At 41.2% G+C, this 26,443-nt stretch overlaps 3 protein-coding genes across 3 annotated transcripts in view; all 3 read right to left on the bottom strand.

The window, feature by feature from the left end:
* Nucleotides 1-1,933, bottom strand: part of chga (chromogranin A) — a 7,468-nt gene extending 5,535 nt beyond the window's left edge. Inside the window, exons 1-3 of the mRNA XM_069714404.1 lie at nucleotides 1,654-1,933; nucleotides 1,328-1,377; nucleotides 161-254 (exon numbers count right to left, since the gene is read on the bottom strand). Of these exons, the coding sequence (XP_069570505.1) occupies nucleotides 161-254; nucleotides 1,328-1,377; nucleotides 1,654-1,699 (190 nt within the window). The 5' untranslated portion in view covers nucleotides 1,700-1,933. The remainder of the gene's footprint in view (nucleotides 1-160; nucleotides 255-1,327; nucleotides 1,378-1,653) is intronic.
* A 3,984-nt stretch (nucleotides 1,934-5,917) lies between these two features.
* Nucleotides 5,918-12,096, bottom strand: LOC138630231 (phospholipase B1, membrane-associated). The gene is made up of 16 exons (XM_069714415.1): nucleotides 12,007-12,096; nucleotides 11,600-11,664; nucleotides 10,976-11,066; nucleotides 10,810-10,868; nucleotides 10,435-10,502; nucleotides 10,196-10,239; nucleotides 9,970-10,090; nucleotides 9,790-9,841; nucleotides 9,633-9,713; nucleotides 9,494-9,559; nucleotides 9,312-9,403; nucleotides 8,681-8,762; nucleotides 8,419-8,520; nucleotides 8,083-8,178; nucleotides 7,752-7,823; nucleotides 5,918-6,509 (listed from the first exon to the last, which is right to left on the bottom strand). The coding sequence occupies exons 1-16, from the start codon at nucleotides 12,062-12,064 to the stop codon at nucleotides 6,372-6,374; spliced, it is 1,287 nt and encodes a 428-aa protein (XP_069570516.1). The 5' UTR covers nucleotides 12,065-12,096; the 3' UTR covers nucleotides 5,918-6,371.
* Nucleotides 12,097-12,342: 246 nt separating this feature from the next.
* Nucleotides 12,343-23,673, bottom strand: LOC138630208 (protein sel-1 homolog 1-like). Its single transcript, XM_069714378.1, is given in 22 exon segments — nucleotides 12,343-14,357; nucleotides 14,360-14,528; nucleotides 14,690-14,818; nucleotides 14,963-15,135; nucleotides 16,014-16,088; nucleotides 16,188-16,353; nucleotides 16,631-16,779; nucleotides 16,971-17,058; nucleotides 17,269-17,331; nucleotides 17,486-17,563; nucleotides 17,918-17,986; nucleotides 18,075-18,131; nucleotides 18,711-18,865; nucleotides 19,010-19,091; nucleotides 19,184-19,243; nucleotides 19,355-19,408; nucleotides 19,716-19,878; nucleotides 20,310-20,415; nucleotides 20,923-21,090; nucleotides 22,273-22,468; nucleotides 22,954-22,991; nucleotides 23,150-23,673. Coding segments are annotated over 22 exon segments (2,424 nt in total). The 5' UTR covers nucleotides 23,220-23,673; the 3' UTR covers nucleotides 12,343-14,241.
* Nucleotides 23,674-26,443: the final 2,770 nt, after the last annotated feature.

Below are 26,443 nucleotides of genomic sequence, written 5' to 3'. Positions count from 1 at the left end.
GTCCCTATAAAAACACACATTCGATGAATACAAGTAAACTAAAGACAATTCCAGTCTTACCAATGACTTTTGTCAACATTATTGAAACCGAGTTATCTTGTCAAAAATCTCATGACATGTGAATTTGCCAGTGTCATCCATCAGTCTGTCTTTTGCTTACCTGTCTTCAAAGTGACCAAACACTCCTGACTGACAGGCATGATGTAAGGCCTTGATAGCACATCTGCCAACGCTTCCACAATGCATTTCATCACCTGTGGAAACAGACAATACAGAGCCCAGCTCAAAATGTGTCATCCTGAATTTTGCCACAGGAGAGCAAAAATGATAAGAAAATGAAAGAATTGTATCACTTTAGTTGGCAGCGTCAGTGAGTCAACACTATATGCTGTTACAATCACAATGAATTAGGGATGTGATGGGAATATTTTTACAGTTTTATATATTCAAATTATTTGCCACTCTTTGAAGACAGCTCTTGTGATAACTTTCCCACTAATTCAAAGATGTGGAACTCTTTAGATGAGAGATCAAAATATTTTTTTTTTACTCCCGTTGTGCTTTCACTGTTGAGCCAGACCCAAATGCCTGATGATTTTTCACTCATTTTTTTTCAAAGTGTTCTGCTTCTGCTTGCCAGACCTTTGAATTACTCAATTTCTCAGTCCAATTTGACAACTCTTATCTTCATTTCACACATTGTCCACATCTCACCTTTATATTCTTTCCAAAGCCTATTCCAGAAACTACTCTCTCTGTCTCTGTCTGTCTCTCTGTCTGTCTGTCTGTCTGTCTCTGTCTGTCTGTATGTCTGTCTGTCTCTTCTCTCTGTCTGTATCTATATCTGTTTGTCTCTCTCTCTCTCTCTGTCTGTCTGTGTCTGTCTGTGCATGTAAGTGTGTGTGTGTGTGTGTGTGTGTGTGTGTGTGTGTGTGTGTGTGTGTGTGTGTGTGTGTGTGTGTGTGTGTGTGTGTGTGTGTGTGTGTTTGAAATGGATCCTGCTATACCAAACCATAGAGGTCCAGGCTCTCCATTGCTCTCAAATTGGCATCTATTGATTTTTACAAAGACAAACTGAAAGGGAGAAAGTGCTTAAATGTATTAAATTGCTTGTATTTAGTATTTTCTAATCACTGCTTGCCTTTGGAGTGCAGAGGGTAGAAGGACTGGACGCACTGTAATGCATCTGTCCAATTTAGAAATTGTCCCTAAGGAGGGTTAATAGTCGTAGGTTGACTAATGGGCACTGCTTTTTCTACTGCTGTAGCAGTAATAATATCAATACTAATAGAAACAACGAAAATAAAAATTAAAAAAAATCCCTTACCTTTACGTCCTCATTCTCCAGCTGACTTGAAGTCACTGGCAATGACAGAACTGCAAGAGAAGCCAGGAAAGATAAAAATGCATCTTCAACTCTTTATCTGATGTTTTTTTTTGATTTTGTATATATTCACTGTGCTACTAAAAGCCACTAAAGGGACTAAATGTGCCAAAGGTGCAGGTGAACTCCATCTCTCGCTGCAAATGAAGATGTGTTTGCCGCTGTCCTTGGTGCTGAATCCTGGCAGTCACATCTCTTGATGCAGATTTCCCTCAACAAAACCCACATTAGATGCCATTTAACTTTAGCACGGTTTAGCGTTTCCTTACCGCAGCTGGACAGTATTGTCAAAAGGAACAGTCCTCTCCCGACCATGTTTGGAAACGTGGGCGCGTTAAGCTCTCCAGGAATAAGAAAAAAAAAAAAATAGCGAAGCTTGTGTCAGAAGGTTAAATATCCCCCTTTAAAAGAAAGGTCGGTGGATTACGGACGCATTATGAACCAAACTTAGCCACCTTTCGTATTTCTGAAGAGCTAAATTCTCCGCAGCATCGGTGAACCGACTGCCTCGGTCAGCTCTGGTCTCTCCACCAAGACCTCGCCGCAACAGCGCCCGAGTTATAAGACGAGGTGGAGAGGGGAAATGACATCATCCAGGGACAAATAATTACTCGCCTTTTGTACTTGATCGCACCTCAGCGGTTGTCAGGGAGTGTACAGGTTTAGAGTAGCTCAGGTATAGAAGCGGACTGGCTCCTGTTTCTGCGTACTGACGGTTGAGCTTTTAATGTATTTTTACTGTCGTGTTTTGCCCCCGTTAATGTGCACCTGTAACGTGAGTTTTTAAAGCTGCATGCTGCAGGAACTCTCCTTATAAAACTATGAATTAAAGATGCATAAAAGACAAAACTAAACAATGTATCACTGGAAAAGGTTTGAATCTGACAATAGAGGCTGTATTGTACGGGGTTCCATTTGTGCAAAAAAAAAAAAAAAAACGTGTTGACATGCGCACTATGTCAACTGAGTATCTGACAAAATGTTGTTGCGTCCCTTGTGCTAGTTTCCCGACGTGTCCTTTGACTGTATTGTTGTGCGTGTCGTCCTGAGGTATCATCATCTCATTCATTTGATTGTTATGAATCTCAATGTACTGTACTCTCATTGACCGGCACTAAGATGAAATCATTAAGTTGGATATTGACAGACATTTCTGACATCAAGAAACAATATGTAATCACATTGCCTACTCTGGGTTTGCTATAAGGAAAGTATAGAGATTCATAACAGTGAAAGAGAGGAAGTCCCTTCAGGATGACACGCACAACAACAGTCAGACAACACATCAAAACAACATGCACAACAACAAGAGGTGTATTGACATGACAGAAGTACAGTTCAAAATTGATTTTTTTTTCCACGTGTTCAATTTATATAGATATTGTGCACATGGACACAATTTTGGCCCAAACGGGACCCCACAGAGATTGTGAATAAATAAACAGATTGTGTCTCCATCTCTTCATACCGTGTTCCCACAATGGCCAAAGCTGTATCAATATTTTGTATTTACTGATCATGTCTCTTGACTACCTGCGTGCGTTGCTAAGTGACAATTTGTTGAAAATTATTTCTGTCATTTTGATCGTGGCAGCAGGTGGTCTGAGTAGAACAAAGATTTTCTTTAAAATACCTTTTTCACATTTCTTAACAATTCTGCATGAATTATTCTTAATTCTTCTGGGTTAAGATTAAAGCCATGATATAAATAACTATACAGCATACATTAATAATAAACCCAGATAATATTAGTTAATAAATACCTGATATTAAGCAACAACACATTTGGCAACAGACATAACCCATTTTGTGAGCAGTCATTGGTGGATTCCTCCATGTTAGGACGATTTAAGGTGTAGCTGTAGAGCAAAAGTGCAGGTAAAACTTAGCATGAATTAATGTAGGATGTATGATGAATTATGCCCAACTTTGAGAAATGGTCACATTTAGTTAACACCGAATTGAGCATCAATTAAAGAGTGATAATTCACAATATTTAACGTGTCACCAGATTAGACAGAATCAAGGGTCTCAGAAAGAGACTCTTATACCAGATCACCTTATCTGAAAGTCCAACAGCACCTTTTCTCATCAGTGTATGGAGATCATTGTTTTAGGTTAAGATTGATCAGTCAGTCTTATCCACCATTTTGGCCGAGAGAAGCATTGCCATGAAATGTTCTTTCATTTTCAGTCATGTTTCCCAGAGGATGAACCCTCCGGACTTTGGTGATGATCTGACTTTTCATATCGCACCATCAGCAGGTCAGAGTTCTCATAATATGTGAACATCTACCAGAAGAATTGGCACAAATATTGGTGCAGACACAAATGGTTTTCAGATGACGCAACAGACTTTTAGAAATCTACTTCTGAACTTCTGTCTAAACAGCTGTTGAATGGATCGTTATAAAACTTACTTCACACATTCACCTCCCCCTCAGGAGAAATTGTAATTATAGTCATGATCCCATGATTTTTTTTAAACTTTCAAAGCACTTCCATCATGTAATTGCATCAGTTTTTTCCAATATAACAAAATACCTACAAAACAAATTACTTCCATCAGCCTATCATAGCCTACTTTGTGTTTATTATTATTAGTAAGACAACACTAACATGCAAACTAAACTAAGATTGCAAAAAAGGGTCAAAAATGATATCTGAGCAACATGTTAGCATTAACAGCCTCACAGAGCTCCTGTATGGCTGCTTATGGCACTCTATTGCAAAATCTACATGACCTGCTGGTCTTTAAATATCAAATCTACAAACTAGAGGGTGTGAACAACACAAACTTAAAGTGCCCCCCCCCCCCCCCCCCCCCCCCCCCCCCCCCCCCCCCCCCCCCCCCCCCCCCCCCCCCCCCCCCCCCCCCCCCCCCCCCCCCCCCCCCCCCATTAAATTAGCTGGCTTTACATGTATTTTGTACTCTCATTATAACCTAATGGTTTACTGAAATATCATTAAAAGTCCCTCCATCAAACAAAACCGGTGCAATGGATTAAGTTTACAGTATCATTACATCAGTTTATGTATTCAGAGCAGATGTATACACTATGGAACTGTTTGTTCTCTTGTACATTAGACTCCCGGATGTACTTAGGCCTATAAGGTCATTTTCTCTTGTTACCGACACATTCAACACAGCAAATGACAAAGAGGTATCTGAGGCGGGGTCGGGGGTGGTGTGGGGATGGGGTCGGGGGTTTGGACTGTTTGCGGTTTTACATTTTGTCCTGCGACATCCATTGAGATCCCACAGATCTCATTGTGCCATCAGAGAGACAATAAAAGGCCAATCTGCGTCAGAGCCTGATCCATATTTGTCCCGCGTAAACTGGCAACGGCTTTGTTTAAACATGAAGAGGGTTTTCTTTGAATACAATACTATGGTTATTATAAAATCCAACAGCTCAGAGTTTAAAATTCAGCTCGCTGAAACATCCAAGGGAGATGGATGAAAAACAGGGACAAAGGAACTATGTATATGCATATATATTTTAGATTACAAATTCTCTGGTAAAATTCATAAAGTATCCTGTTTATACTCGAGTTCAGTGTCTTTATCTTTGAAAAAGGGGCCTCTCCCATTCACAGTCAGTGTCTGAAAGGGTTCATTTGCGTCATGTGACGTGAGACATGTTTACCTTGATGAAAGTTTCAGAAAACCATCCCATTCTGTCGTGTACACTTCAGCCCCACCGTGCTGAGTACATACTGCATGGCTTTCTTTTCCATTCAGGGGGTAGATTACTATTTCTGAGCAAACCCAAGTAATCTGAGATGAGCTTAATAAAGCCTCCACCTGCCTTTTGTATTTATCCTAATTAAACAGAGTCAATACATTCTGTGCTGTGTGCTCTGTTTAAGCAGCATATGAACAGGAAAGACAATCTGTAGTGGATGATTATATACCACAGTTACTTATGTTGAATGGTCACATTGTGCGTGTATAGATTTTTAAAAAATGATTCCACTGGTCACCACCCAGCAGCATGTACAATACTTTTTACTTTTCCTCTTCTAGTGCTCAGTGCATAATGATGCAGATAGCGGAGGACAGACAAATGAAAGTGGGCCAGCAGCAGCCGGGAGATATGAGGAAGAGGCGTGTGACTAAATCGTCTCTGGTTTGAAAAGTCAGAGTCGTCTGGGGAAATCTATGCTTGATACTACGAATGACAAATTACCATATTTAAATCTTTATGCTGACCTGATCGATCTCCTCTCACCAGAGACTCTCTGTGTGACTATGCATGCAAACTGCAGTTTTTTGTAGTCAAGCTCACTTTGGTATTATCTCAAAACGTTATCTGAATGCTGGAAGGAGTCCAGGACTCGTGGGTTTGCCAGTGAACAGACAGACTGATCAAGTATCCAAGAATACACTCGCTCAGCCTCTGGGAAAAGTCCAATTAATTTAATACCTTATGTATGAATGTATAAATGTCACATGAACTATTCAAAATTGATACTTCATGCTTAGCTAATTACAACATCTGCAATATTGTATAAAGTAATACAGTGTAGTTAAAGCTGCACAAGGCAAGACTTTTATATTAAAAATACATATATGCTATTAACCTGGATCCCCAGTGTGAAAGAAACAGAGAAGATTGCGCCATCAGCACCAGTGTGGTCTAAGTAGTAAATCATCTTAGTGGAGGATTGATTAATTAAATCCCAAAAGCAAAATGTAAACGTTTCTACTAAGAAGGAGCACTTTGTACAGAGAGATCTGCTCACCGACAACAACCAAAACTCTCCCCCCAGCTCCGCCTCCAACAGCCTCTAAAAATTGAATATTCAGGTTACAGTCCACCAACACATTATTTATGGGGTCTCAGATCTTAAAAATGTGATAGTTTCCTCCATGTTCGGGTCACAGACATTCAAAGGTTCAAAACCCGCCGGGCTGTTGCATCACCTGGTCCGGTACTAACCAACACAGCAACAGTGTGCTTGTAAAACAGCAAAGTGAAGGCTACTTGAATCCAAGATGTGTGAAACCGATGAGGAGCGAGAGCAGCAGGAAGATGGCTGCCAGGGACGGAGCGTCAGACTGAAGAGGAGCCTGGCCGGACCGCGCTGCAATCGGGCGGGTGAAGATGTACGGGTGCTCCTGCAGATACGACAAACAGAATAATGATGAATTTTAAGATTTATTTCAAGCTACATGTAATGTGGGCAGTACTGCAGGTCATTTCACACAGCAGGGCGCACAGTTGCTTTTCTAATCTTTCAGACAGCTGTTCATTGCCATTCATTATGGTATTAATTTTTATTTTGGTCCAATTAACATGCGCAGTTGCACGATGAAGCAGCAGCCTGGGACTGTTTTGAGAAGCCGTCATCAAACCCGCTGCGTTCATGAGGTCTGTTAAAAATACATTAGTCTCGGAGGTCCGAGTTTCCTTCAGTGCGCCAACAAAGTTTTCGGAAAAGCTATTTCCCTAAAAATGGTACAACCCCATTTCTAAAAGAGTGTGGACGACGTGTAAAATGTAAATAAAAACAGAATGTGATGAATCTTATAAACAAGGTATTTGATCAGACTCTGATAAACTTAGTTTGCAAAATGGTCAAGTAGGGAGTTCTCCTGCGCCGCCTAAAACCATATCAGTGATACATGTCATGACTTTATAGGGGCACTGAATCTCCACATGAAGTTCAGTTTACTGGACATGAGGACTGTCTATAAAAGCACTTGTATAACATCTTCTGCGACTTCAGATGCAGATTTTTTTTTTTTTTAAAGTTTTAAAATAATAATCCCGGTGATATCTTCAGTATCCTCTAAGTTTGCAAATCATGTAAAGCCATATCTAATGGAATATAGACTAGGGGCATGTCTAGAAGCTGAAATCTTATATCAGGTTGTATCAGGGACAGGATTTTACTTTCAAAACTCCAGAAGCTGCTCTCTTCAGTTCCCAAACGTTTACGGAGTGTTGTTAAAAGAAGAGGTGATGCAACATGCCCGTCCCAACTTTTTTGAGATGCGTTCCTGGCAACAAATTCAAAATGAGCATATCTTTTTCAGAAAACAATCAAATTTCTCAGTTTCAACATGCGATACTTCGTCTTTGAACTATTTTCAAATAAATCTGGGTCTACATGATTAGCAAATTATGGCATTTTGTTTTTATTTACATTTTACACAGCATCCCAACTTTTTTTGTAAACTATGTTGTAATAAAATCTACAGAACACTGGTGTTTTATCTCGTTATGGAAATCAATCACACCGGTTTCTTGTCAGGCACGTGTCTATTTTTACTCCGCATTACATCCCGAATCATTTCAGGTTAAAGAAGCTGGTGACGTACTGTGAGCTGTTCTGCCGACATACTGACATGTCTTACCAAAGAGGGACACATGAGACTGATGGGGTCAGAGAAGCTGCTCACAATCATCTTTCCCCCCTCCGGCTGAAACTGTGAGGAGGACAAAGAGACGAGGGAACCATTCACTTATTGCGTCACTGATTGTTTTCACTCTTGCATATCAAAGCAGAGAGGAGTATTGGCTTTGGCAGAGGTCTGCGCTCACTGAGCGGCCTTCTAGTTTGTTACATTTTATTCTTTAGTGAGCACAGATGTCACATGACATTTCTTTCAGCCTTCTGAATGTCTTGGTGACCTTTCACCTGCTGTGCCTTTACATCCAGTACAATCAGTTTAAGTAATTGTTCACCATGTTGTTCCAGAGTCCCTTGGCCAGCTCCTCATGTCCCTTTATAGTGAAGTGGAAGCAGTCGTGAGTGAAGAAGGTCATATCGATCTTCCCGTTCTGCTCGGAGAGACAAAGCATACATTTGTGTGGATTTTACTGTGCTGTTGGTGAAACGGTGACTTTTCAGCCTCTCAGCCTCCAGTTAACAAAGCCGAACGCCCTGCGGCCGCCACTACGAGGGATCCTAATGATTTAATCCTCAATGTGTTGCGAGCTTTCACACTGATTCATCTCCTGACAGCAGACACTTATGATGATGCTGATATTGTTGTTGGCCTTTGGGGTGAGATATATTACCGCGAGGCGGGGAGGATCAGCGTGTTTCAGAAAGGGCTGGAGGACGACAGCAAAGTTGTCCCTGAAGAAGCGGTCGCTGTACAGCAGCTCCTCCAGTCTCTTCTGCAACATGAAACATGAAACTCAACTGCTATTTGTTATCATTTAAATTAGAGATGCACATGTTTGTTACAATTGTGTTTAACTAAGCGGTATCTTTTTCAAAAGGTGAAGGGAGGGCACATCAACTAACAATGCAGCAAGTGAGAGGAACTAACTGCACCTGGAACTCCAGATTGACCTCCACCAGCTCCTGCAGTTCAGGTGACTTGGCTACTGGCTCTATCAGGCACGAGCAGAAAGACCTAAATTAGAGTTGAAAAAAATAAATAAGTTAACCAACCAAATTAAAAAAAATTCTGACAGAGAAATCAGGGAAAAATTGAATAAAACTGCTGTAAGAGCTTTTGATTCATTTTTAACACTAAACCTTTCATGAACACAAGCAAAAGCAAAAGGGATCAGGACCACATGTCAAGTACACATAGTGGTGTGTGCATCTGCTGCAGGAGTAGGTTACTTTAGATATCCTCGCCACGTATGTTTTAAGATGTATAAAACACTTCTTAACTTTACACATCCTCCCTCAGAATTTATGAACATATTTCCCTTTTTCAAAAGTCCAACTTCAAATAGTTGTTGTTTGTTGTAAGTTTCAAGTTCACATTTCTGTCAGGTTTACATCAGTGATGTCACAAATTCAGGCTTGCAGATACACGTCTTAAACTCAGGAAACAAAACTACCCGATGACTGCGACAACAACTGAGTAACAATCGGCTAAACATTTTTCTGAGCGGAAGTGGAAACTTTGAGGCTCATATACAAATGTTCGCGCTCAGAAAGACTGTCTCACCGCTGGAGCAGGCACCCCGGGGTGGGCTTCTGCACCTCCCGCAGAGTCTGCATGGGCAGGATCTGAACCACGTTGACGATCATACGGGGAACCTGAAGCACAGCGCCGTAGTGAATACCGGCGTCATCCGGAACCCTCGTTGGGAGCAAATAATCGATCCGAACGTGTGTCTTTAGCTTTACCTCGTTCATGAGCATTTCCAGTGAGACGGTCATGTAGTGGATGAAGTTATCCACTGAAAAAAGAGCCTGGAAAGAACATAAGAGATTCATCAGCGGTAGAAAAGAAAACAGTCAGCATAGAGAAGAGAAGAAGACAGACCTTATCTTTGCAGTAATCACAGATGTCATTCATTCCCATGAGAATCGTCAAGAGCTTCCAGTCCTCCTCGAAGTTCAGGCCCTGCAGGAGGAGACCACAGAGGGGTCAGAGCGGGGATGTCATACCTCATTTCAGAGACAACGAGGCATCACTGTACCTCATAACCTCTCAGTGTGTCAATCAAATGTCTCGTCTGGCTGGGCAGATTGCTAGAAAAGAAAGAACAACATCGTTAAGTGTCAATTATAAGTCAATCAGAGTCACAGCTCAAACATTCTTATTGGGAGAAGCGTGAATCCAAGGTTTTTCACTGCACGCCATGAAACTGAGGTCTTACAAGGTGTTGTGTCCCGTCACGGCCAGATTGAAACCCGTTTCGCTGATGTGAGCATGCATCCCATGAACCGTCTTTCCAGGAGCAGCACCAAGGAGATTGGGGTTGAATAATTTGATTATGTCTAAAACACACAATGAAAAATTAATACAAGAAAATTTTTCTCTTGACCATAATTTCTATTAGACAATGTTAAGATACAGCGGATAAATGACCAGTGACATCTTACTTGCCAAAGTTATTGCATCTTGAAATGTCCCATAGCCTCCAATGCTGCAAGCAGACAGGAAAACTATATTAACAACTATAACTACTCAAGTTGATTTACATTTAAAACTAATTTACCACTGTTAAATTCACATACATTATCTTTAATAGTCTGATGAACAGAGGGAAGTTTTATAGATTAAATGCAGGACCTTCAAAACAGAGTTATTCATGACCGGTTTCACACGCGATTTCAGTCACCTCCATGACACGTGGCGAAACTCAATGGGAATCCCGAGGACAGTGGTGGCGTTCGCTCCGATGGCTGTCTGAAAAAGAAAGACAAATCTGATCTTTTAAATTCAACTCATTGCATTCAGAGTATTTTCTTTTACATTTAAAGACGTGCTGTACCATTAAACTTCTTCTCTTGATTTTAATTCTGTGTTTTTCTTTCATTCATCCTCGTCTGCACTTTTAGTTTACGTCACAAATGTAACTGCCCTCTGCTCTGTTTGACTAAGACGGTACGACATTTAAATGAATGAAAATTCAAACCGAGGACATTTTCGGTAGATGTTCCATACACTGCATTACCAGCACACCAGAGAGAATAAAACAACACATAACACCTACTGTCAGAGAATCCCCCAGGGCAGCGATGACTTTGATATCAGCCGCCTTCACATATTCAACTAGACCAAAGAGTGAAAGGAGAGAGACGCACAGAGAGAAAGTCAACGGAGTTCCAGCTCCTGCACAGCACACTGATTTAGAGTTTCGGCGTGTGACCTTGGCAGACCTGAAGAGGGCACAGAGGGAGAGGGGCTCATGTCTGGGCACTGAAACACGGGATGTTTGAAGCTCACTGGGCGAGTTTTCTCTGGAAACTCCTGCAAAAGTGACAAGAGGGACGTCTCGCTGTCAGGTCGTCATCAATTACACTCTTTATTTTTCTGTTCAGATGTTCAGATTAAATGTTAGTCCCAACGGACTGACAAGTGGGAGTATTTTTTTCCCTTTATTCGTGTCTTCCTCGACTTGTTTTCAGTACCTCGTACGACTGTACATCCGTTACCTCAGTGACCCCTGTTCTACTCGTCTTTTAGCCTTTCAGCTGTGCTGATTCTGCACACAGTCAAGAATGCCTGCTGGTCCATGCGGTGTGATCAGTATTCATCTAATCATAACCCGTCTCTTCATCTTAAAAGTAGGTTAAAAATTCCCGTGTATGTAGGTTTTTGTCATTTCATTTTCTCTTCTAAGAAACATGTAAATCAAAGCCTTTTGGTTACAAGTGACAACCTCACCTGTCTATTTAAATGATGAACAAAATATAAAACCAGCTGACAAAACAATGGTTCACAATGAACAGGTGTGTGACAGTAACAACACATTCATGTTCAGTGATGGGTGGAAACAGTACCTTGTTGAGGGCCTCCTTGCTGTAGTGTCGTATCCCCTCTTCATACTCCCACCACCAGTCGTTGCCTTTAACAGAAGGATTATGGACACGGCGTACAAACTTTTCTAATGTCCTCACACAAGCCCTTTAAAATTCTCATCAATAATCAAGTTAAAAAAAAAGAAAAAAAGAAGAAAAAAAAAAAAGCACATGTCCTTTCAACGTGGTCTACTACTACAAAACAGGCCCTCTATGAGCCTCTATTGTGGTGCTAGGTGCACGTGTACTTCTATATAGTTGCCTATTCATAATATTATATGAACCGGAGGCGATCAGTCGAAACAAGGCCGTGTTTCAGAGGCTGTAACAATAAATATAGGCACACTGCCTCACGTGTGATCTGCCCTCCTGCTTGTTCTAGCACTTACCGTTGACAGAGCGGGACGCGAGCACACATGTTGCCACGGCGATCCAAAGCCTCTCCATAGTATGCGTATGGACCACTCAATGGGTCACCCCTACACAGCGCACAATGCGATGCTTAGTTTTTACAGCTCAGTCACTTTGTCTCGCTCCCCCCCACCGTGAAAACCTGCAGGTCCAATGAGAACCATTCTGCCTGCTGATCACTGTCAGCAACACAATAATACAACATGTAAATTGTTTTTTGTTTTTTTTAACATAAACGGGCAACAATCCTTCGGTGTATTGGCAGCCACAACTCCATTACACTTCTTCTACGTCACAAACATTCAAAACAAGTGTTAAATATCCATATATCATTTATTAATTTCTTTATAAACGTGTCTTTGCGATGGTAAAAATGCAATCTTCTCCGCAATCTTGACCAGTGTTTCATTTTAGACCAATTGTGAGTTGTGTGGTTATCAATGTGTGAATGCAGGACACGGTTTGATCTCGTTTCCAATCGTCCCGCAAACACCACGTTCCTGCCCTCTCCGATTTCACACGCTCCATGCAGATATTGGCAGATACATTCTCAGTAATTCTTACAACAAGCACATATTGTGGAACTGAACAAATGGGACATCAGAGGATAAACTGCATGTGGCAAAAAGTAACTCTAGTTTGAATAAATACTGTGTGGCCTAACCATGGCTTCATTTATTTTCGGTTTCAGGCTTCGGTTTGTGGCCATCTGAGCTGGAAAGTGTAGGCAGATTTCCAACTTAGACTTTTGGTAAGGGGGTGGAAATTCTCAACAGCTGAAGTTGTGTAACCAAAAAAAATAAAAAAAAATAAAGGAAAACGAAAGAAGCTTCTTCTAATGTAGAAACAATCCAGAGTTTGAGGCGGTGCTATCTTTAAGGCTGCTCCAGTTTCTGCCTCAGCTAACAGTTGGCGTAGCAAACAAAAAAGAAAAAGAAAAAAAAAAGAAAAGACAAGCTATTGAGCTCCCTTTCAAAGACCAACAACTAAAATCAAATCAAAGCATGTTCATGGAAAAACGTCCACACCGATGTACAGTACAGTTTAAAAAACCCAACCCTGTTCTCCACTGTCGTTTACTGGACTGTATCTCCTGCACATCAAGTTTTTCTAGCTACAGCTTCTCTTTAAAATATTTTTTTTTAAAGCCTGTGCTCTCTGCTTTTACTATTCTCAGAGTGAAAGATGCCTCTGTGAATTTTGAAAGAGAGGATCTGCATCGGGGAGTTTAGTGACAGCTCAGTTTTGACCGACTCCAGCAGTTTCTTCTGCGTTAAGAACCAAAAATCAACATCAACCAGCTCAGATGGAAATTATTTATACAGTCCTGCTTATCTGCCCAACAGCTTTCTTGTTCTTGTACCGTCAACAGAACATGGCTTTTGTCAATTTTTTTTTTTTTTTTTTTTTTTAGCACTGATGATGAATGAACTGCAGGTCTGTAAAGGTACCGACCTGACAAACTAAACGAGTGAATACAAAAACTGCAAAGCAAAAATTTATCCAAAATTTGTTCACTCTAAGTATCTGAAAAAAAAAAAAAATTGCTAAACTGAAAGTCTGCAAACAGATCTGAGAAAACATGCAAGATCATGACGTCCTTCAGCGACTAGACCTGACCTAGAAAATTAAATTATTCTAGATCACATTTCCACCCGTCTTCTTTTTTTTTTTTTTTTGTAAATACTTCACAAAATTAGGATTGAAACTGATCAATTGACTGTAATTTTCCTCAAAAGAAAAAAAAAAAAAAAAAGAAAATGAGAAGAAACTAATGCACACATCCGATTCCATCTTGCTAATCAGTCAAGTTCAAAATGGCTCTGATGTGGCAACAGCAAGACTAGTTCCTTGGTGAGGACACGGGGAGCTTCTGGCAGTATCCTGAGTCATAGACTGACAAGTCCCGAGCCTCTGTTGTCCTCTCCACACTCTGCTCTGCAGCGTTGACCATAAACACCCCCATCGTCTCGCTTTCAGCACAGAACCAGCAGATTTCAAATGGAGGAGGGGATGTTGTTGCGAGACTGAACAGTTCAGTAGCCGTTAAGTTTTGTCTTTTTTTGTTTTTCCTTTTTTTTTTTTTTTTTTTTTAAAGCGTGTGGAGGGGAGCAGAGTGAGAGAGGCGCTCAGAGTAGCAGGTATTCAGCTAGCGAGCACCAGCGGAGCCTCTCGTTCTGTCTTTTACCGCCCTCACGCCGTCTGGCTTCCTCTCACTGCTGCTGCTGCTGCTCCTCTTCCTCCTGGGCCGGGCCCTGGGCTGGTGTTTCCTCCTGGGCCGGTGGCTCAGCCTGGGCTTGCGGCTGTTCCGGAGGCGGGGTGGGAGGGGCTGCGGGGGCGGGGGCGGGGGTGGTGGGCGAGGTGGCACTATGATTTGGTGTTGGCGCTGTCGGTAGGCGATGACTGTGCCGAGCAGGAGGGCGATGACGGTCATGAGGTAGAGGTCCCACTCCGGGCCCAGAAGCTGGTCCAGATCCACCTGAGAAACCAGCTCATTCAGCTGAAAGAAAAGACAATGAGGGACAGGATGGAGGAGACACATGATGAATATCATCTTTTAGTTATAATGAAGTAGCTTTTAAAAAACGCTGAATAACAACTCTGAGGTACCATTTCAAAGCCAAAGCGCTCCAGCTTGAGAATTTAGGAGGAAGCACTTACATTCAGATCCTGCATGTACTGCAGAGTGTAAATCAGACCCAGCTTGCACAGAGCCAAGAAAACTGGGACCTGGGCATCCGGACTGGCTTCAGCAGCCATGTCGTAGAAACGCTTGGCTAAATGGATGTCCTGCAGAAAGCACAAGGAACAAAACGGAATTACAAATCATTCAACAAAAAAACAAAATCACATTTACTGTACTCACATTCACAGATCGATTTGCTTAAGTGCAGACAGGTCACAAGTTGAGAGCAAGCTGACGTCCGTGCTCACCTGTTTGATACCCAGTCCTTTCTCATGCATGTAACCCAAGTTAAACATGGCCTGGGCGCTGTGCTGCTGCTCCGACGCCAGTCTGTAGTGAATGACGGCCGTCTCATAGTCCACATCTGTTCCATAGCCGTAGAAGTGATAGTCTCCGAGCTTTATCCTTGCCACAGTGTAACCTTGAAGAACAATCACGTGTCATGTTTCAATTGAAGTTTGGTTTTTTTTGTGTACGGAAAGAGTCACGGTAGGAGGTTTTATTCTTGACATTGCTTTTAATACCACACAATATTTTGCATTCCCTCTGATCCACAGAGAAAGGCTGAGCTGTATTATGACATGCATCACGTAGCACGAGTCAGTGCATCCTCACCCGTGGCTGCTCAGGCATTAGTCTGTACCACTGCAGCCAGAGGAGCTCGCTCACTCTGCTCTCTCGCTGACTGCCGCTGAGGCTGACTGAGACACTGTAGCTGTGACTATGACTGTTGCCATGGCTTCGGTTGTTGAGGCTGTGACACATTTGTTTATAATGGCCGTAAGACCAACTACCTACAGTGGTGCGCGTGTACACTCAAGTGACACGGCTATCCCGAAGTCGCTGTATTCTTAATTCCTGGAAACTCATCCATCATGTCTGTGGCATAAAGACTCGTTCTTATTAATATTAATTGAAGCAGTAAAGAATAGGTCAGGTTAGACAGCTTGACAAATCCTCAGCATCACAGTTTGGCCGGTGGCTACATACTGCTGCAGCTCAGCCTGCGGAAAGAAATAATGAGCAATAAAAGCCTCATATTAAGTGTCACATCATCTCTCTTTTAAATGTAGAATCTGCAGAGCATTCCCTGAACTGGCTGTGTATTACAACCGGACTAAACCATCACACAATCATGTGAATCAGGGGAATGAAAAAAACAAAACAAGTGGTAGTTTTGAGCAGTCAAACCGAAGTAGTTTTCTTTGTGTAAAAATAGATGGCATCCTGACAAAGACTAAAAATACATTTAGTAAACACACTCCTAAAAGATCAGGGACAGAGTGTGTGTGGACTGACCTTGTGCTGCAGCTCTCGTCCAGTGGAGCAAAGCACGCGGGTAGGTCTCATTCTCGCTGAAGATCCTTGCCCCTTCTGGTTGTTACAATCCACACAAACACAAAACCTTTCAGGGTGATTATGTCACTACAAGTGATGAATTCATTCAGGTGAAAGCGATTTCGTTTTTCTTACTCTGGTCCAGGACGAAGGCCACATTGCTCTGAGCCACCTCGTACCCCTGCTCAGCCAGCAGCAGATACTGAACCAGTGCAGCGTCCGAATCGCCCTCCTTGAAGCTGCCGTAGGCCGTCATCAGGCGTTCGGACCAGCGACCGCGCTCACACACGTTCTTGAAAAGCTGAACATAAGGTAAAGACACGCATTGTGACACACCAAACACTGTAAGGACACAAACTGTAACCATTTCTAACCATTTCCACTTGCATTATAACAAAAGAAAAACCACTGAAAGAAGACTAGAATGAATCTTAACTGCTCAAATGTGTAGATATTCAATCAAATCAGCGGCACACGGGATTTAATAGAAGAAGAATTGCTGAAAAACAGCAGAGCGACACTCTCTTCTTATTTCAATACGATACAGAAAACGGAGCAGGGGCTCGAGGGAGTCTCACCTCCACAGCGGTGTGGCAGGAGCGCATCACACCAGTACCAGTGGCATGCATCTGGGCCAAGTTGTAGAAGGCCAGGATGTGGCCAGACTGGGAGGCCAGGTTGAAAAATTTAAGTGCCTGTTTGTAATCCCGCTTCACGCCAATGCCATCTGGAGAACAAGAGGAAGAAGAACAGAAATATCATGATGGTGAAGAAAATAAAGAGAAAGAGAGAGACAGAGGGCGAGTAAACAACAGGCAACAAGAAAAAAAGGCAATGACAGGAGGCCGTGAGACATTGAAGGACAGTGTATGACGCTATTTGACAGGTGTGCATACACAACAAGCCCTCGACACTCACTGTAATACATGGTGCCCAGCTGGAGTTGTCCATCCACCCAACCCTGCTCTGCTGCCTTCTGGAAGTATTTCAGAGCCAGCTCGTAGTTCTGAAGACAAAAAAAAAGACAACATTTTCAGATAGCTGCTCTGGTTTCAGCACGAGTGAAGAGCTCGCTAACAAAATAAGCCTCATACATCAAGCTACTTTGTTTATAAACCACTCATTTCAAATGAAGCTGGTGGGGTAGCAACAGAAACTGTTTCTATTTGAATATATCGTTTTAAAAGTTTTGTAACATATGTAATAGGTTCCTTACCACTGGGACACCTCTTCCATACAGGTAGGCCATGCCCAGACCACTCTGTCCCACTGGATTGCCCTGAACAATGCCAGTTAACACAAATAACATTAAAAACAAAATGAGAACATAATTCTGTTCCTGTCAAGAGTGCTGCCTGCTCTTAGGAAACAAATGCAATGATAAGCACTGATGCAAACACTAAGGAGTAAAGTAAATTAAATATTCAACTTACCAAGTCAGATGCCTTCTTGAAGTACTGCAAAGCTGTCTCGTTGTTCTGAGGGATAAACTCACTGCCTTCTGAATACATCTGAAGGACAGAAAGAGTCACAGAAATTTAAAAAAAAAAATAAAAAAAAATGTTGTGACCCAAATACAAATGCACTGAACCGCTCTGTGAAAACAGCAATAAGAAATCACTGGTTTCATTTAATTTGGATTCAATTTAGACCATCTCTCTGCTCTGCAACTAAACGACTGTGGCCCCGTCGAGTTCTCACAACACAGTATGGACGACAACGTTTACAAGCACTAATGTGAACGAGAAAAAGAAAATGCAATCAAAACCCGAGTGAATATTAGTAAGAAGAATCCAGAGAGAAAAGAGAAACACGTATTCAATCAAACAGCGGATGACACGGTACACGAACATCATCTCACCCACCTTGCCGAGGAAAGCCATAGCGTGCGTGTTCCCCGCATTTGCAGCCTGAGTGAAGTAGTCGTACGCCCTCTGTTGGACAGGAAGCAGCAGGACCTCGTTTACAAGAGCAAACCACCTCAAAAATACAACAACTGAAACCAACTGATGAATATGTTACCTGGTGATTCTGTTCTACTCCACGTCCTCCATGCAGGTGAAGCTGACCGAGTCCCACCTATCAATGGAAACAAAAGTACCCAATTAACTTCAACATGACAATTATAAACGAGGGTCTGAAACGAAAACTACAATAACCTTCACATCCAAACAAGGAGCTATTGTGCAGCGATGTAAATGTGACATTGCTAAAAAAAAAAAAAGTATAACGTATGATCAAAAATGTTTGACAAATATTTCAGATCTCGCACAATAAAGCAAACTGTTCATCTGAGCAACTTCCGGTTCCTCATCATAAGGCAGGTGGCGAATTCGAGAAACAGAAAGAACGCTGCACACACATCAAAACTAAAAGCAAAATGCTACTAGGAATCAAGAAATTTGAAAACACCAAGTAGATTTAATTCATTCTCACAAAATTCCCATAATAAGCAACTAATAAGCAAGAGGTAAAATATGAAATTGATGAAAAAGCATTATACACTGCAATTTACAATATATCAAATATCTTTCCTCTAAAAGTTAATAAAAAAAGTATCTATGCATGTGACTCGTGTATAATACCGCTACTGAAGTGGAGTATAATAGAAAAAAAAAAAAAAAAAAAAAGGTATTTTGTTGCCGAGTTGAATTTGACCTGAGCTTGGACGTCTCCTTTCTCAGCTAGAAACTGGTAGTATTGGATGAGATCCTCCTCCAACATGCCGCTGGTGGATCCCGGGTTCTCCACCTCATCCAGCAGCCTGATCCGCTGCACGGCCGAGCCTCCCGTCAGGGACACGTCGCTGGCCACTGGAGGTGATGATGCAGAGAAGAGGGTGCAACAAAACAGATTTAAGAGAGAACATTTTAAATGAGGCCATTTACCCCCAGAAGAAGAAGAAGAATACAACATTGCACCTAAATATGATATTACAAATTGCAGTAAACACTTACCCTGATTTGCAACGAGCCTATAGTGCGTTAGTGCTGACTCACAGCTTTGGGGAACGCCAACACCTCCCCAGTATCTGTATCCCTAATCAAACAACAGAAGGAGGAAATCTCTTTTTTATTGTACTATAGAAATAAAACGACGAGCATTACTTCACTGACAGACAATCAACTAACCAGAATCATATGAGCTATCAAGTTTCCACCCAGTGCACCAAAGGTGTAGTAAACCAGCGCCTGAAAAACACAATGTTAATACAATGTGAGCCACTTACAGAGATTAAATAACATAAGTAATTTACAATAAAAGCATTTACAGTTTGATATAGAGTACAGTGGAAAAAGTACCTTTGCTTGACTCGAGTTAACTCCCAGCCCTGCTGCGTACAGAAAGCCAAGAGCCTGTGGAAAAGTAAACAAAGCAGAGTGAACAGTGAATTCTCTGAACACAAATAGGAGTTTTTCCCCTCGTAGCTTATGTGGGAATTGTTGAATTGTTGGGTTTCTCTCTATAATATTGCAAAGTTCTGCTGTAATGACTTTAATGCGTTAAGTGCCATGAAATAACCTGTGTTGTGATTTGACCCTATATAAATAAATTGAATTGAATTAAATTGAAATATTCCACATATTCAATAAGAAATAAGGAAAATATGGCTTTCAACACTTTTCTCACATGGCATATTAAAAAGGCTGAGTGAGATCTTACCATCTGAGCTTTAGGCGAGCCCTCCATGGCGAGCTTCTCAAACATTTCTTTGGCCTTGGTGACGTTTTGGTTCATGTAGTCTCCAAACAGCATCGCGTATGCCACCTTCTCCATGGCTTTCTGGTGGCCTTTCTCGGCCACTTTCATCAGCTTTTCATATAATCTTAGAGGGTGGTTGGAGAAGCACAGGTGGAGTTGGAATAATAAATGCATAATAAAAAAAATACGTGTGTGCATAACAAACACATGACATGTAAAGCAAACAAAGATGTGCCGAGCGAAGTCACATGACCACTGGCATTAATGATCATTAATGTGGTTGGATTTATCCCCTTCCCTCATTTTCATTTTGATTCCGTCTTTCTGAGATGAAATGGTCATTTACGTTTCATCTTTTTAGGTTTTAAGATTTGAATCTAATCATCAAAGTCGTGGTAAAAAAAAACAGGAGGTTTATCTATGTTTATAAAAGACAAACCATAACACGCATATCTGTGTATATATATTTACAAATCCAAATGCTTTTGACAACAACACCTTCTTAAAGACAGATCATAAAAGCAGGTTGATAGCAGGAACGGAAAAGAAACTCACTCTTTTTTCTGAGTCTTCCTGGAGGTGATGTTAAGCATGTGCAAGACGGTCTGATACTGCTCCTCAGCCTCCTCAGCCTGCAGCCTCTGCTGCGCCTGCTCCTCCGCTGAAGGAAAGAGAGGAGAGGTCAACATGACCATTTAAATGAAATAAAGGCTTTTCATAAGGTCGGCAGTACCTGGGGGGGTCAAACTAACAACAGAAATGAAACCATGATGTTTTCAGGCTAGTTTCCATATTACGTTTCAGTAGCTGGTGAGTTTTACGAAAGGCTTTTATTAAAACGAACAAACAATAAACTGTAAAAAAAAAAAAAAAATCTGCAAGAATTTATTTGTATTGGTTGGCTTTTTCAGTAAAACTGTAAGCCAAATATCTTTTGTATTATTATTTTTTTTTAATGAAAAAATTAAATTCATGAATTTACTTGAAAGCACATAAAATATGCACTATAAAACAACATGCTTATTATTCCATACTTTTAATCTTTAGCTGGGAATCCAAAATCCCCTATATTTCCATTTGGGCTTAAAAAAAAATGAACATTTGTAACATTTGCTTCGGAAAAGTGTTTTTTTTAAATGAAATTCTAGGTAATAAGTTGGAAACTTACTCTCACAGAAACCCCATTTCTTATTCTGGTCATAGTCGTAGGTTGTGGCGCACCACAGGCGTCCGTCCCCCCGTCCGTCAGTGGTACAGTCCAAGTACTCCTTCGATTGGAAGAGGAAGGGGAAGATGCAGGGCTCTCCATGGGCTGTACCTCCATTCACCACAGGAACTGTCCAAAGACAAATTGTAACATACAATCGATCAAACAAAAATTAATAACAGTAAAAATAGCTTTTCTATGGCACACACACACTGATGGATGTACAAGCCATGAATAAATTGCTTATTTCAATAAATCTCCGTCTTGATACAAGATCAGCGTTACACTTGTGCACAGAGCCAGCAGGAAAATTACAAACAATCCCCGAGTAAAATGATGTAACCGACTGCAAGAGGAGCCACAGGTGCAGGACGCCGTTAATTTCTCATGGGGTTTAACCGCTTATCCACGACGGAACTGCCCTGAAACCACAAGCGCCTTTGCTCGGAGTCAGCAAAACTGAAAACAGGTTCAGATGTCAAGGCTTAAAAAAAAGCTTTTAAAAATAAGACAAGGAGGTCTGTATTGTTAAAGATGAGGTGGAAACCTGAAGGCAGAGGCTGACATGTCAGTGGAGCCACCGGCAGACTGTGACTGCCACAGGGCAGAGTACTGCTGCTACGAGCTGCAGTCGCTTACAAAAGAGCTCACGCATTTTTGTGAGTTTGGACTTGATGTCCTTGAAATATGTCACTGAAATGTCCCACTGCTTAACACACTTGAAGGGCTTCGCTTCATTCCTTAAATGGATTTCCTGAATATCAGAACATTTAAATTGTTTCAGACTAGTCAGCTGCAAAGTCGAAGCTCCACTCTCAACTCTCGCTTCCGTAACAAGTTATAATCAGATGCACAGCAGCTCACAAACCTCTAATTAAAACATCTATAGTCCGCTATAATAATCATGACATTTCAGGGGTTTCCTGGTTGTTGTCAACATGTAACTGCTTATTTGAAAGCACTCCTGCAAACATTAAATCCTCACTGTGGTGGTGACTGGCGCCACAATTTCGAGTGTAAAGATGACTGTCGGTATTAAACTATTAGATCCATCCCTGACTTTAACTACACAGGAAAACACTGTACTCCTGGTGTCAGGCAGCTACAACCCAGCAGAGAGGATACCGTGGCCATTCTTCTACAACCACGGCCAGAAATAACAGTTTGGCATTTAAAACAGCGAAGCTCTGAGCCCAGTTTCAACCATTTACTACATTAAGATCAAAAATAAGACAAGACACGTTGACAAAATATTCATGAAACTGCGATTCTTTTTCCGAGCTGTGCGAAACAATAAATGTTGCTCCTTACCCTCTTTAGGTTTCTCCTCGACGGGAGGAGGCTGATCAGGTAGGTCCTCCTTCTCCTCTCCCTCCAGTCCGTCCACAGGCGACTGTTTCTCCTCGTCCGACTGGGAGGCCTCCTGACGAGCTGCCACAGAGCTACCAGCCACGATCCCCGACACCATACGGACATCTTCCTCTTCAGAGTCTGGATCATGGTAGGACTGGAGAAATGACCGAGAGGTGATTGTAGAGGAGCAACATAAAGAGGGAACTCACGGTGTACATTAAAAGATATGTCGCTATCTTATAGTGCTTTTCTGAAAACTTAACCGTGAGTTTTATCTCCCAAAAGACCTGCAACATTTATTATCTGTTCACTTGAACTCCTCTTTTCATTGCATTAAAAAAAAAAAAAAAAAAAAAAAAACCACTACAACGGTATAGAAGCTTTTGGATCCCTCTGAACCAAACTAATTGTAGAAGTTAACAGTGTTGGTAGCGGCTGGAGAAGACAGACCACTGATTGTTTAAACTTTACAAATCCATCTCTGCTGCAGTCAAAGCTGTCGTGTAGACAAAACTCAAAAAGATTCAGATTCAACTCGAGACGCCGGGTTGCAAATGACACAATCAAATGAATGAAGTTCATCTTCTCGGGGTTTGATATTCTCACTTGAAAGAATATCACAGATAGTTCACGGCCCACCTTTAACTCTGGCCCGTCGTTCCGGTGTTGTTGCTCATCTGAAAAGTATTGATGGAGGTATCAGTTAAAGAGTAATGGACAAAAACAAAAAACAAACAAACAAAAAAAAAACGTTCAGTAAACAGCAGCAGTTTACAAACGTGAAACAAAAGTACAATTAGCCAGGTGACAAAACTCTTGGACATGTCCTACTTACCAGCTGCTAGTCCTTGGACGAAGACTATGAGGAGGATGGCCAGAAAGTGAAGCACTCTTGTGAAGCCCATTGTTGTTGTTGTTGTTGTTGTTGACAAGCTACCAGTCTGTTAGCTGTAGCTTCTGCTGTTTGTATCGCCAAACATTCAGTTTCAGGTCACTGTGACATCAATAAACACACAAACCCGACCAGACGGAGCCTAATTCGCTCTGGATACCCACTTGGTTAATTTTTGTTTTGTTGTTGTTTTAGCTTCTGCAGCTGTCTAACGAGACACATTCAAAGCGAAGCTAGCAGAGTAGTAGCTGCTGAAATGACGTAGAGCTAACAGGCTAGTTTTAGTTAGCCTCACAAAACAGCAGCCAGACGGCGCAAGTGTTGGCCCGAGATGCAACTCCTAAAAAAACAAAAACAAAATTAGCTGCCGAGTTTAAAACATCCGAGTTTAAAGACCTGCCGGAGAAGCTTTAGCCTTTGATATATGTTACCTAGACACTACTTCACGTAGCTGCCCATGTTAAGCCCTTACTACTGAGCGACACTTCCTATTCTCGCGTCTCGACCAATCGCAGCGCGCTTATTTTGACAGTAGCCAATGAGAAGGGGCCAGAGATGTGTCAGCGAATCAGGTGCGTACACAATTATATTTCCACTTGATGGGCTTGTCCACGACACCAAAACACGTTATCTGATACTAATGTACAACATAGTGGAGGTTGATCAGAAATATTAGGTCAGTTACATCAGTCAAACTTTGAAGTCTAAAAAACGAATACAAGAATTTTTGCAAATCTGAATATAACCTTTATCAAAAGTATATTATTATTATTATTGAATTGTACTGTGTCCTGTGATTGTATTGTGATGACAACCCAGTCTTTAGTACATTATTAATGTAAAAGGGATAAGATATATGTAAATCGTTGTTGTGATGATGGTATATGTAGTTTATGTCAATGTAATAGTGATGATATATACAGCGGGTAAAATAAGTATTGACCACGTCACCATTTTTCCTCAGTAAATATATTTCCAAAGGTGCTATAGACATGAAATTTTCACCAGATGTTGGTAAGAACCCAAGTCATCCATACATACAAAGAAACCAAAACAAATATGTTCAGAAATTAAGTTATATGTAATAATGTGAAATGACATAGGGAAAAAGCATTGAATGCATGAAGAAAGGGAGGCGCAAAACGGCATGGAAGGCCAAGACAACAGCTGAAATCTATCAGTAATTAGAAAGCAATCAGACCCCTTGTCAGTGCAAATTAATATCAGCTGGTTCAGTCCCAGCTGATGGCCTATAAAAAGGTGTTTCATTACCAAGGTGTCACGCAAGAAACATCTCATAATGGGTAAAAGCAAAGAGCTCTCGCAAGATCTTTGCAACCTTATTGTTGCAAAACATACTGATGGCATTGGTTACAGATGCATTTCTAAACTTCTGCATGTTCCAGTGAGCACTGTTGGGGCCATAATCTGGAAGTGGAAAGAACATAATTTCACCATAAACTGGCCACGACCAGGTGCTCCTCACAAGAGGAGTGAAAAGATTTATCAGAAGAGTTGTCCAATAGCCAAGGACCACTTGTGGAGAGCTTCAGAAAGACCTGGAATTAGCAGGTACAATTGTTTCAAAGAAAACAATAAGTAATGCATTCAACCGCCACGGCCTGTATGCACGCTCACCACACAAGACTCCATTGCTAAAGAAAAAGCATGTTGAAGCTCGTTTAAAGTTTGCTGAATAATATTTGGACAATCCTGTGAAATACTGGGAGAATATAGTCTGGTCAGATGGCAGAAAAATTTAACTCTTTTAATGCCATAATACACACCATGTTTGGAGGACAAATGGGACTGCACATCACCCTAAAAACATCATACCATCAGTGAAGTTTGGAGGTGGGAACATCATGGTGTGGGGCTGCTTTTCAGCATACGGTACTGGAAAACTTGCACATAATTGAAGGAAGGATAATTGGAAAAAATGTACCGAGACATTCTTGATAAAAATCTGCTGCCATCTACCAGGATGATGAAGATGAAACGAGGGTGGACATTGATCCCAAACACACAGCCAAGGAAACTCTCAACTGGTTTCAGAGAAAGAAAATAAAGCTGCTACAATGGCCCAGCCAATCACCTGACTTGAATCCAATTGAAAATCTATGGAAAGAACTGAAGATCAGAGTTCATAGAAGAGGCCCACGGAACATTCAAGATCTGAAGACTGTTTGTGTGGAAGAATCGGCCAAAATCACACCAGAGCAATGCATACGACTAGTTTCTCCATACAGGAGGCGTCTTGAAGCTGTCGTTACCAACAAAGGCTTTTGTACAAAGTATTAAATAAATATCAGTAAGCGTGTTCAATACTTTTTCCCTGTGTCATTTAACATTATTACACATAACTTAATTTCTGAACTTATTTGTTTTGGTTTCTTTGTATGTATGGATTATTTGGGTTGTTACCAACATCTGGTGAAAATTTCATGTCAATAGAACCTTTGGAAATATATTTACTGAGAAAAATGTTGATGTGTTCAATACTTATTTTACCTGCTGTATGTCTTTATTATTGCAATGATAAGGTACTGTATTATCCTCTGTGCTACTATTATTAACTTTGATGCTTTGGCAATAATGTTAACTGGACATTCATGCTAATAAAGCAAATTGAAATGAATTGAACACAAAGTAAATTATGCAATAAATGCTTTACTCTGCATTGCTGACACGTCTCTCCATGACAACCATGTGGTCACTCTTCAAAGACATTAAGAAGCCTTTAAGAACTTAAAAGAAATACAAATCTATAATATAATCAGTCAGTTGTTATACTCTAAGGTGGAACAGATTGAACTGGAAGACATCCAAGGACACTCATTGTGACTTTTATTTCTTCACCACTTGTTTTATCTCTCTATGTGCTTACATGGTGTCCTTGGGGTTGATTTGTTCATATCATATGTAGCTGTAATATTGCTGCATTTTTTTTTCAGTTTCAAAATATTAGTTTCTCTCCTGGGTCCTGAATGTGTCCCACAGAATTCAAAGGTACATAAGGTTCCCGAGCACTCGCGAGGCACTGGACGAGACTAATTCACCTGCTCATCACAGAAAGAGCTGGACCTGCTGCTCAGTGTTTGTTAGAAGCATCTCATCCACCGTCCCTCCTGTTTTATTGCAGACAATTTAATATTAATTATTTTCATTTGAATACAGAAATTTGCACCCGACACCAGTAATGCAAATACTCCCAGTAAATCACCCGCAAAACAGTAA

Source organism: Brachyistius frenatus, unplaced genomic scaffold, assembly GCF_029030835.1.
Source record: "Brachyistius frenatus isolate BFR_SWC_R1_liver_20210118 unplaced genomic scaffold, ASM2903083v1 Contig_130, whole genome shotgun sequence".
NCBI lineage: Eukaryota > Metazoa > Chordata > Actinopteri > Embiotocidae > Brachyistius > Brachyistius frenatus.
Note: the sequence above shows the minus strand (reverse complement) of the source record. Positions and strands in the feature narration are given on the sequence as shown.

Excerpts from the sequence above, each read along its gene's own strand:
- LOC138630231 (XM_069714415.1), bottom strand. The coding sequence starts at position 12,064 with ATGGAGAGGCTTTGGATCGCCGTGGCAACATGTGTGCTCGCGTCCCGC. Across the intron at positions 10,240-10,434 it reads TTTCGCCACGTGTCATGGAG|CATTGGAGGCTATGGGACAT; the intron begins GTGACTGAAATC and ends GTCTGCTTGCAG. Across the intron at positions 8,179-8,418 it reads CTGATCCTCCCCGCCTCGCG|AACGGGAAGATCGATATGAC; the intron begins GTAATATATCTC and ends CTCTCCGAGCAG.